Here is a 12,837-nt window from a genome sequence, read left to right on the forward strand (position 1 = left end):
GCTTTTCAACTATACGTAATTTAATTGGCTGGCCAGTCTGTCTCTCTTCAACTTACTTCTTCTGTAACCTGTAGAACAGTCTGTCAGTGAGTCACATATATAGAATAAGGTAAAGGTCACTGTAGTGCAGCATGCTAAAAGTATTAAGCAGTACAATCTTGACAAATCATTCTCATGGCATAGGTTGTAGAAAGAACAGAAAATGTCACCAAATTAATCAGTTCTCATGAGGGAGGCTATAAGAGGGACAAAGGAAAAATACAATATAATCCTGTTACCATTCTTTGTAATTCTGATTTCTTAGTTTTCCTTGGATATTATGACCTGCACTTTTGATTGTAATAACATATGGTCAACCTTTAGGATGTGAAACTTTCTGTAAAAGATGTAGTTGGGTATTCGTCTGTAGAGTTTTAGCATCATTTTTCATTTTAACATTAATCAAGGCCTTAAAGTTTTATACATCACTACATGTAATAAGCAGACAGTTGAAAGTACATCTGGAATCAATGTTTTGATATAATTATAGTTCAAACTGAGTCCTTTTGGGTTTGGCCAATGCATCAGACAGATCTGCTACCTTTACTTCTTCCTGTAGGGGAGGGTCGTAAAATATCTCACTTGCAGCAGCTTTTGCATTGCATGGTGCATCTACAAGAGAACTGAAAACATCAGATGCAGGAATGTTGGGTAACTGATTAAATTCCCAGAGAACTTTAGTTGTAGTTATAGTTTTCAGCACGTAGGCTGTTTTTCACGTTCTTAAAATTGTCTCTCTTGTATTTTTAAAATTTCATTACATATACATGCCTAGGGCTCTTTTCTCCCTTCTGAGGTAAAACTTACTTTATTCTCATTTGTTTTTATTATTTCATTAATACAATTTCTGTAACATAACAGATGAAAGTATTTCCAAATTTGGAATTATTTTTCCCTATTTCTTAAAAAACAAAAACAAAACACATGCATTCTCACATTTAGACACAAGGGACCAAATTCTGGCTAATTTATGGAAGGTGGCATAACTCAATTCTAAATAAAGTGATAACACATTTTCAGTGGGGGTGGCAGAACTACTTATTATTAAGGTTGCCTGACATTTTCCGTTATAGGAACCTGCTTTCAGTTACTCGTAACTGGGCCAAATTTTAACCATTTGTGCTGAAATTTTCCATAGTAATTGTCACTATGCTGAGTATGTTTGGAAAATCTCAACCAAAATTGTTCCACTGTTTCCAAGGAGGAGGTTAGGAGGAACTATGTTGCTGTGCCCATATTAAAAACTTCTGGTGACCATTTCTTTGAAAAGCTCTCATGCTCACATACTTTGGAGCAGAGAATTGAATTGGCAGGGAGATGGCCTTTGTGTCAAGGATGTGCCTTTTTCTATCCTTGTCAAGGCTGATTCCCAACTCTGGCACTTTGAGGGCAGAAGGTGGGGGCCCACAAGGATTCTAAAAATGAATACTGGCTACTCCAGGCTTGTATTAAACTCCCAAGGTGACAGATTTTCTCTCACCTTGGATGGGTATATGCTGCCACCACCCAAGTGCAAAAAACCCCATTTAAAACCAAGGAAAGCACACTTGGGAATTCCTTCCTTCCTCAAGCCCTTTCACCCCCCGTTCCGTGGAAGAGCTGAGAAAGAAAACAAAGGAAATCAGCTGTTGCCACCAGCTAATTAAATCATGTATGCACAAACCTCTTAGGGACACAAAAATCCAATCCTGTTCTTAAAAAAAAAAAAAGATAATTTTTATTAAAAACAAAAAGAAAGAAAATACATCTTGAACGTAGGCTTTTTGCTAGGTTTAAAAAAAAAAACAATTACAAAAATTAAGCATCAGGATAGCTCTCTTAAGGTCCAGCTTAAAGGTTACAAGCAAAACAAAAGCACCTGGGGTTAGCACAGAGGAGTCCACAAGCCATAAAGAAATAAAAGAGATAAACCTAATTGCGTCTTCTTAACCATTTCCTGATCTACTTACATATCTGGGTTTTCAAATGAGTAGTTCTAGGTATGATCTGATGATTTTCATACCTGGCACAAGCTTTTACAGCATAGTTCAAGCCCTGTCCCGCTCTCCGGGAGAACAACACAGACAAAGAGAGAGAACGTTTTTTTCCCAATTTTAAAAAGTTCTAGCCTTCCCATTGGCTCTTTTGGTCAGGTGCACACTCCCTTTCTTTTACCTATGGACTTTTTAACCCCTTACAGATTAAAAAAACCGTAGAGAACAGCTACTAACAGGGATTGTATAGCTAACTGTCTGGGTGGGTGTCCATAAAAGGGAGCTACCCTTCCCCTCCTTTCATTTATCACAATCTCCATGAAAGCTTGTTCAAATTATAAGCATTAGAATAAATTGCAGTTCAGATGTACTCAGTAGAGACTTTTTGATTTTAGCAGACAGATTCCATAGAGATTCTATCTGCACTGAGCATGCTTCTGTGTCTTGGGTTCAGTGGAACAACAGTGATGTATTTTAACTCATTTTTGTTATTGAGCAAATTTCTATTTGATATTCATCCATGTTCTACTTGCACCATCCTCAAGTACTAACTGATTCTATCCTTAGACAAGGAATGATTTGGATGACAAGCGTTGCATGGGGGGATTGTTTGGTCTAGGCACCTTTATTAGTGTACTAGCTTTTATGTTAATACTAATGTAAATATGACTTATCTTTCTTTTATGGAGGCTTTTAGAAGACAGCATTGACCAGTGACTAGATCATAAGTCTGGGAGGGAAGAAACATGGTTTCCGTTGCCAGCTCTGCTGCTGACTTGCTTTGTGACCTTGGCAAGTCTTAACCACATTTCTGAAGGACTTTGAGTTCTACAAGTGAAAGCTTTATTTTATTACAAGTTTTATGTGTCCTAGGGCCTCAGTGTACTTTATAGACACTGAGCTGAGCTTCACAATATCCCTGTGAAATAAAAAATATACTTGTGGACCCATTCCACCACTGTTCAAAGTCAGCTTCATAAGTCTGATGTACGTGTCTGTGGCTTTCTGGCAGAAGCATAACATGGAGCAGCCAACTTCTGCCAAGGACTGCTGCCGCTGCATGCAGGTTTTCTGATGTTTGTATGCAAATTTCCAGCCAGAATTTGGCACTGGTATTTCCATTTTGTATTGAAAATGTTATATTTTTAAAATAACATATGAAATTTAATGTTTGAAAAAAATAGAAATGTTATTACGAAGAGATTAGTAATGAAGAGACAATACACCAGTGAATTAAATTTGTAGATTTACTCAAAAAGATTTGGGACCAAATTCTATTCTCATTTGCATGGGTGTAAATGTGGAATAATTCTGCTGACATTTATAAAAGGAAAACAATTAATGGGGCTAATTCTGCTCTCCTGTTACTAGCATAACAGGGTTTGCTGGTATAACAAGAGTGGAATTAGGTCCGTTTATCTGTAGCTGATTCCAGATTTTTCTCCTTTGCTAAAATTTGGAGTTTGAGATATACTCTTATTCACTGGATTCCTTTCCTATTTTTCACTTACGTAAAATCAGGCAAGCATGTTTTGTTTCTGTAATTTGCTCTCTAACTCATCTGTTTTCTCCCCTCAGTTAGTACTCTTAGTTGTCACTTTGCTTTTTCTTGTTGTTACCTCTTAGTGATACATGCTGAGAGACACCAAATCATCCCAGATTCTCTTTAATTGATTCCTGTTGCTATTGACTTGCATGTCCACAATGAACTGAGTTAATGGTTGTGTTTCCCTATTGCTTTATCCTAAAGATCGGATTCTGTCCTTAGTACTGATTGTCTTAGTAAATGAAAGTTGTGGCTGAGATTGTGCAAAATGTATTGTTTGCATAACAAGAAGCCCCCCACCGCCATGAACAATTGTTCACTAACTTCCACCTTTACATTCTCACAAGTTATTTTGCTGTGGTAGATTTTTTTTTCTTTCCTGTGACCTGTCTGAAATGGTAGCTAGGATATTTTTGTACCACCCATGAGAATAGAAGTCCCTAGGAGAAGCATATACTCTAGTGCCTAAAATGTAATTTATATTTGTTCCTAGTTTATTCAATTAACAGAGATAGGCAAAAGCTGCAATACAGGGACTTGGATTTGGATTCCGATCCAAAGTGCTCTAATGTTCTTATTTGGGGTTTTGTTTAAGCCTCATGCTAAACAGTAGCAGCTTTTTTATCACCTGTGATCATTAAGTAGGGGTTGTATGTTTTAACAACATGGAGGCCTCCACTTTATAATATTTAATGTGAAAATGAATTAGTTTGTAGAGCACTTTGAAAATGTAAAGCACTGTGTAAGCATTGTTTTATTACTTATGGAAAAAACTGAGTCAAGCCCGTCACCCCCAATCTTCAAAAGCATACTTTATAAGATGTTCCAGAACTGTTTTTACTGTTTGCAATATGGTATCTCATATTAACATTTCATACCACCAGATGTTTCATTATTCCTGTTTTAGCACATCACACTTGACCCATAGCAGCTTTGAACACAAATAACAAACAAGCTGATATACAGCGCTTGACTGTTAGACTGAAATAGTATGGGAGGGCTGAACTGCCTTTCTTTTTTTTTCTTTTGAATATTATTAATTGCAATGTGTTGACTGTTAATTTAATTAAATGTTTTGTTTTAATATAAGACCATACTGCAGTGCACTGACTCACCATTTCATTTAATTAATTGCAAACCTTAAGATTTGATTACTCATAGCCCCCCTTTAGTTAATTTCCTTGTTCACAGTTTTGACAGAAAAGCTTTCAGACTAATATGAAGAGATGGGCACAGTATAACTAATTAGGAAAGTGAAAAATAGCTTTACTTAGAGCACAGGATTACTTAGATACATTCTATCACCTTGGAACTCTCTCTGTAGGAACTGACTTAGTCCTCTCTCCTGTTAACTGTCTGAATCTAGTTTTCATTGACTGGGTATGCGTTATATATGTGGAGGCAAATCTGCCTTCATTTGCACTTGAGCTACCTCATCTATGTCAGTGGCATTGCAAGGGTGTAACTGAACTTTGGTTCAGTGTATCTTCTTTTGCGTTTTTTCCAGCTCTGCCACTGGCCTATTGGGTGACATTGGGCAAGTCATGTTGCTGCTCTGTGCCTTAGTTTCCCCATCTGCAAAATGGGGACAGTGATACTGACCTCCTTTGTAAAGCACTTTGAAATGTACAGGTTAAAACACTATCTAAGAACTAGGTATTATTCTATTAAGGGTATTTCATAAAGTCTAAATTATGGTATTTAGTCACAGGCCTGATACAAACCCTCCTGTAGTTCCCTGGTGTCCAAAGGGACGGAGTGTATGTTGTATTGTCCCTCAAAAAGCCTTGTGTAGGCCAGTGCAGAAAGGCTGGGGATGGGGCATGGCATTGCAGCCACAGTCTCTCCATCCCAGTTTGGTTGATATATGCTCTCTGGCTACCCAGAGGGAGCAACCTCTGCACTCCCTGGAGGAGGGAATGAAATAGTCCCGGACTTTTATGCAGGATGCACAAGCGGAAGGATATGCCTTGTACCATCCTCACACTCAGGCAAGGGCCATAGAAAATCTGGCTTTAATATGATTGTATATGTAATCCATCGAGAGCCACGAAATAAACCATGCTATGTTGTGTTTTAATTCAGACTAAGAAAATCATTTCAAAATCTCATTTCATTGCATGCTGATAGTATGTACAGTATAGATCATTGTGTATTTGAAGGTTTAGTTCAAGAATGTATGACTGTATGATATAATAGAGGTCATATACACTGTCGAAGGGAGAGTATACAGTGTCCTGACAAAAATAAATCGTGAAATGGAAATGAATGATGATTTGCCATTTTGTCAATGAGTCAGCATAGGTGTATCTATATGAGCATACACCCTGACATTTCCAGTTATCCAATTGTAATCAAGATTCATATTTTTAGAGCTGACTCAGAAAACAAAACTGGTTTGTATGCTTTGCATTAGTGATATTGCGGATCACTTTCTAAGATCCCAGGAGTGTCTGTAGTTATCTTATTTTGTGGCAGCTGCTGTCTCTGAGACGGAAATTGCCAGACTATGGCTTTCTAGTGAGCCTTGTCTTCTGAGTTGTAAATCAGAGGGGTAGATGCATAATCTGGGATGTTCTCCAAATATGTATTTATTTTAAAGTGAGGCACTCAGATCTGGCTGCTAAATAGAGTTCCTCTGCCTCTAACAAGGCAACCAATAGCAAGGAAAATGCCTCCTAAATTCACCCTGAATGGTGGGCAAGTCAGATGGAGAAGAGCCCTTTTTGCCACAGCTAGTGAGAGTTGAATCAGCTGCAGCTATGAATTTTATGAATAGTTAGCTGGAACCACATTGAATGGGAACATTGGTTCATAGATCAGCTCTGCAATGTTCCTAGTTGAAGCCTGTGCAAATAGGTTATTTGTTGTACACTAGGTTTTCCATCATTTCAATCTATGTCACTTGCTTGGAACCAGCAATTTGTGCTGCCTATGCCTTGTGTATTGCTCCCGACTTTTTAACTCAGGAATGCTACAGAACTAAATACTGTTTGTACAGCACCTAGCATAATGGTGTCCTGGTCCATGACTGAAGCTCCTAGACACTACTGCAATGCAGATAATAAATGATATAGAGTGGGGGATGACCAAGTGGGAACCTAAGGACCTCAGTGATACTCTTTAACTTCAAAATGATATGGGATGTGCTTGCTTCAACTCTTTAACTGTTAGCCAGGCTACCTAAGCTTTTTAAGGCATAGTCTTTTTGCACTAGGGCTAATTGTTTTTTATCCTTTATAGTTTGAACGCTGAAACTCCCAGATGTCCAACCTCCTTGCTTAGAGTGACACTTATATGGCAGATGTCACAATATAGATTTCTGCCATATTGTTGTTTTTGGCTTTTATCCTCATGGCATAAATGACTAGTTAGGGAGCTGAAAAATGCCTGAAAGTAATGACATTGAATTTCTCCAGTGTTTGTTGGGAGTGGTTTTGGGATTGTACCAGTAATATTGGTCTGAGGATCTGTAGCAACAAAAGTGGTAGTTTTATGACCCTCTGACTCATATTTGAGTGATTAACAATCAACATTTGCAAAAGTATAATAAAAAAAAGTGTATTTAGCTGTTTTGCATTTAAAGTGAGATTGCATGCTATAGCTTGAGTAGTGGTCTAATGTGTATTGCGTTGGGAATTGTATTAAAATATTGAAATAAAGTTTTGCATGCTATTTTCTGAAATGAATTATATATAAATATTCTTATTTGTATTAAAAGAGCTCCCTCTTAAAATACCGTTGGTGTTTTCACATGTAAGTGACAGGGCCGCCCAGAGGATTCCGGGGGCCCGGGGTCTTCGGCGGCGGGGGGCCCTTCCGTTCCGGGACCCGCCGCCGAAGTGCCCCGAAGACCCGCGGCGGGAGCCCCCCGCCGCCGAATTACCGCCGAAGTGGGACCCGCCGCCGAAGTGCGGCGGGGGGGGTCCCCGCCGCGGGTCTTCGGGGCACTTCGGCGGCGGGTCCCGGAACGGAAGGGCCCCCCGCCGCCGAAGACCGGGCTGCGCTTCGGCGGCGGGTCCCGCTTCCCCCCGGCCCCGGCCCCAGCCTCTTACCCCCGGCTCCCTCCTCGCCCGGAGTCTCAGCGCCTCGCCCGACAGGCGCAGCGTGTGGCCGGCGGGGCCTGAGCTCCGTCCCGCTCAGAGCCGCGTGGGGAGGGGGCGGGGCTGGGAGCTCCAAGCCGAGCGGAGGGAGCCGAGCTCCCAGCCCCGCCCCCTCACCACGCGGCTCTGAGCAGGGCGGGGCTCAGGGGCTCTGCCAGAGACATCAAGCGCTGAGGCTCCAGGAGAGGGGCGGAGGCGGGAGCCTCCGCTGTTCTCTTGGGGGCCCCTGCGGAGCCCGGGGCAAATTGCCCCCTTTGCCCCCCCCCTCTGGGCGGCCCTGGTAAGTGATAGGATTAGGAAACAGATGCCTAGCTAGTACGGGTGAAGTTCAGTAGATTTTGGAATAGAGAAGTGAGTAAATGCAGTCCATGCCTGAGAACACTGGAAGGCTCTTAGGCAAGGAGAGAAACAAGTAACTATGGAGGACAGTGGTTTATGAGTTTGCTTAGATAACTGGCTTCTTGCTGAACCCATACCTCATGTAAATCAGCCACGGCTAAACAACATTGGCATTTTTTGGGCCTCTTACTATTTTTTTCTTTTGGTCCTCTTACTATTTGTTTTAAATTTGGGATATAGATTTAATTTGAGCCTCTATTATGATGTTTTTGAAAAGTTTCCTTGCACCCTGCAGGCTTTTCACTCTTACGAAAGTATGAAAATAAAACCTCTTCCTAAAGTTTCTAATTTTCTAACTAACTACAGCACTGCAACATCTCCCCCCACCCCCCGCACCCTCGCTTTTTTGTGCGTGTGTTTAAAGTAATTCAGTGATTTTGTGGAACAACTGTAACAACTTGTGAATAATGTCTGATATAAAGCATCCCAGACCACTGCCACTGAAGTACAGTGGGACTGTGTAGAGTCACAGCAAATGACACAGGACAAGTTATACAATATTCTATTGAGAGGGAGCCAGAAAAGCCCATTTAGCCTAGGATTCTAAAAAACCTCTAAACAAACTACAAGAACTATAAATGATATTTGTAGAGTTCTTTGAATTGTTAGTTTTCTCTTTCTTCATATTCCTGCTAGGGGGAGAAGCTGCTTCAGGTAAAATATTTCCAGTTCAACTTTGCAGACATTAGGATTTCGGGTAATTTGGACATGGTCTAAAAGAGCATCTGACTTTCTGGATGCTGAGCTAAGCCAAAATGCCAAAACTTCTAAGGTTCATTCTTCTCTACAAACAGTACCAGTGATGATAACCAATGCCCAGGACCTACTCTCATTTCCCACCCCTTATTTCCCTTTCTTTCAGATTATATGTCAGAGAATGAGGCTTCTGAGCCATTTGAAAATCTCCCATTCCTACCTGATTTATGCTGTATATTTTATGGGTCTATTTAGCTCAGGGGTTCTCAAACTGGGAGTTGGGGTTGCAAGGTTATTACATGGGGGGTCGTGATTTGTCAACCTCCACCCCAAACTCTGCTTTGCCTCCAGCATTTATAATGGTGTTAAATATATAAACAAGTGTTTTAAATTTATAATGGGGGTTGCACTCAGAGGTTTGCTATGTGAAAGGGGTCACCAGTAAAAAAATTTGAGAGCAACTGATATAGCTGATAAACACTGTAACTTCTTTCCTGGGCTGCTTGGAGGTCAAGTCTATAGTTACCTGAACTCTTAATAAGCAGCAAAGAATCCTGTGGCACCTTATAGACTAACAGACGTTTTGGAGCATGAGCTTTCGTGGGTGAATACCCACTTCGTCGGATGCAAGTCTTGCATCCGACGAAGTGGGTATTCACCCATGAAAGTATTCACCCACGAAAGCTCATGCTCCAAAACGTCTGTTAGTCTATAAGGTGCCACAGGATTCTTTGCTGCTTTTACAGATCCAGACTAACACGGCTACCCCTCTGATACTGAACTCTTAATGGCATTGTTTCATTTCCAGTGGGACATTGCTGACTGGAAAAATACCAAAACTGTGTTCTTCGTGTGTGTGTGTGTGTGTGTGTGTGTTGGTATTAATTGGCCACCTGCTTTTGAAAGTAAGGACCTATATATATTCAGGAATTTCTTGCAATTCTATTAGCAGATTGTGATCAAAGCAACAGGAAATAATATTTAAAAATAAAATCAGATCCAGGAATATCCCAAGTAAGTCAGTTTCAGGGTGATGTTCAAAATAGCAGAATAGTAATTGGCAAAGAGATGTGAACTGCATTAATGTGTTTTATTCATATTGTAGAAAGGAATGTTCCATTTTTATTTATTTAGTTATTTATTTACATTTGCTAGGTCTAACAGCAGCTGCCATGGCTGAGGCAATGAAGTTACAGAAGATGAAGCTTATGGCAATGAACAGCCTCCATGGAAGTGGAAGCCAAAATGGAACAGAATCAGAGAATGAAGAGCTCAATTCTAATGCAGGTAAATATTGTCTCCTGTATAATCCCCAAGAGGGCTCTGCCTCCTATGGTTTGGGCATGGAAAGCAAAAATGAGAGGCTCTCTGGTATTGTCATGCTGTTGCTATTGTAGTTAGTTATACACCCCCAGAATCAATTAAGAATCACCTCACACACTTCCCCAATGTTGCTCATAACAGTAATTAACACTAATTTTTCAGAAATGTTGCTTAAGATTGTTACAGCTTATGCAAAAATCACAAACATTCTAAATGCCTCTCTAAATACTTTTTATAGTAACAAAAGGCTTCTCTGTAGCCAAAAAATATTGAGTGTAGAGTTTTCCTGTAAATTATGGAAGGTTTCCAAAGTAATCTGATTTCTGGAATTCAGGATGAGTCACAATTCATCAGAGAGAGGGAAGGAGGGAGTGGTAAATTACTACCTTAAACTCTGCAGTTCTGCCTTCCAGCACACTCGCCTTCCTATTTACAGCCCAGAGCTATGAATTAGAGACATAGGAGGTGCATGTTATATCATAGATAACTGAAGATTTTCTTAATGAAGACACTGAAACTCACTAGTGAGGTAATTAAGTTATGAGTGTTAGTGAGCATGTCTGCCCTGTATACATATTCATACAGCACTGAACTAAACTCCCAAAGTTCTGACTCAACAAGCACTGGGCTGAAGATAAAACCTGAGATGGAGTCTTTGAAGAAAGTACGTCTTTGGTTATTCTAGAACCCTTGTCAGGAATATAGAGGAAGCATTCAAAGGAAGTATTCCCAGGACACTGCAAGCAACTTGGAATAAGATGAATCCATTTCTGACTCAGGGAAGTAGTGGAGATACTACAGGCCAGATTAGAATGTCTGCTGTCAGAAGGCCATGTTTCTTCAGGCCTATTATTTTCAACAAGAACTCTCCCCTTCCCATATATTATTTTTTCACTTTAAAATATAATACAGTTTTTATTTTCATCACTGATGTAAATTTATATTATATATATTATATATATTTTACTTTATATTATTCCCTCTGTCTATACTCAGAACTGTCCTTGACATCAGTGGAAGTCACACATGTATCAAAAGAAGATGCATTCTCACAGAGTTTGTTGCTTGAATGGCATTTAGTGTATAGGTGTTGTACCATCAAAATGATGATTTATTAGACAAATAAGGCAGCAGCTGGGATGTCTTAGGCTCATTTTCTAAAGGAATAACTTTGAACTCAGGACAAATTATTCACAAAGCAGAGTTTCTCCAAACGTGGCATTACCTTTTGCTAATTGAATTATAAAAAGAACAGGAGTATTTGTGGCACCTTAGAGACTAACAAATTTATTTGAACATAAGCTTTCGTGAGCTACAGCCCACTTCATCGGATGCATGTAGTGGAAAATACAGTAGGAAGATATATATATATATATATACACACACACACACACACACAGAACATGGAACAATATGTATATACACACACAGAGAACATGAAACAATGAGTGTTACCATACACACTATAACTGAATTGTGTGTGCTCATCTGTATTGAAGAAATTGGGCTTTCAACTCACGCATTTAACTCCCCCTATTCCTCCCAGAAAAATCCAGTATGCAGAATATTTACTTCTTCTTCACATTTTTGAACCCATATCAATTAGTGCACACTGAATAATCATTTAAATTTGTGTCCTTCAGATACAGTCTCCACAAATTTCAAACCCAGTTGCATTTGTGAGGTTTCATGAGTATGTATCGTAAGAGGTACGATTGAAAACATAACTGATAATTAAAATATATTTCCTCTCAGCCCTAATGGATGAGCAGAAATTTTCCCATAGAAAAACCCCATGGCTAGTTTTAAGGATTAGTATAATTACAGTGGTTGCCTCTAATTTTACCTTAAATGACACACTAGAAACTATGTTAAAAGAACATTATTCAGGTTGCAAAATCAAGCACTGAGAAGCTAGGAAATGCCAGAGTTAAGACTCCCTGCCTCATTCAGTGCACAGAATTGATAGTGCTCACTGTAATTAGCAGCAATTCTATATTTTGCTTTCTCTTTGTTTAATGCAGGGGTAGGCAACCTATGGCACGTGTGCCAAAGGCGGCACATGAGCTGATTTTCAGTGGCACTCACACTGCCCGGGTCCTGGCCACTGGTCCGGAGGGCTCTGCATTTTAATTTAATTTTAAATGAAGCTTCTTAAACATTTTAAAAATCTTATTTACTTTACATACAACATTAGTTTAATTATATATTATAGACATAGAAAAAGACCTTCTAAAACATTAAAATGTATTAGTGGCACGCAAAACTTTAAATTAGAGTGAATACATGAAGACTTGGCACACCACTTCTGAAAGGTTGCTGACCCCTCATTTCATGTGTGGCCCCAAGCCTTCTTAACTGCACACTGTTCAAATCCTGCTCTGAAGAGAGAATTATTCATTTCTTCATGATTTTTTTTATGTGCTCATCACTATAGTGTCTGAGTGCTTCACAAAATATTAATGAATTTATTTTCAGAAGACCCTGTGAGATGAGTAGGTATTTTCCCCATTTTACAGACAGGGAAGTGAGGCACCTGGAGATTAAGCCCCAAAGTATCCACTATTTTAGCCGAGCCCTGATTTTTTGAGTTGTTAGCATTATATAGCTCTTCATCTATTCCAAGCACACTTCTCATTGACTTCAGTTGCAGCTGAGAGTGCTCAGCCCTTCTGTAGATCAGACTGAAAGGTTTAAGTGAGGCATCCAAAAAAATGGGGACCACAATTAGTGACCACATGTGAAAAGTTTGGTTTAA

At 39.6% G+C, this 12,837-nt stretch overlaps 1 protein-coding gene across 4 annotated transcripts in view; it reads left to right on the plus strand.

The window, feature by feature from the left end:
- The window catches only part of DACH2 (dachshund family transcription factor 2), a 491,181-nt gene that overhangs the window by 340,586 nt on the left and 137,758 nt on the right, over nucleotides 1-12,837 (plus strand). For all 4 annotated transcript variants that reach the window (XM_045029325.1, XM_045029326.1, XM_045029323.1 and 1 more), the window contains one exon: nucleotides 9,912-10,043. In XM_045029325.1, coding sequence (XP_044885260.1) covers nucleotides 9,912-10,043 — 132 coding nt within the window. The remainder of the gene's footprint in view (nucleotides 1-9,911; nucleotides 10,044-12,837) is intronic.

This window comes from Mauremys mutica, chromosome 9 (assembly GCF_020497125.1).
Source record: "Mauremys mutica isolate MM-2020 ecotype Southern chromosome 9, ASM2049712v1, whole genome shotgun sequence".
Lineage (NCBI taxonomy): Eukaryota > Metazoa > Chordata > Testudines > Geoemydidae > Mauremys > Mauremys mutica.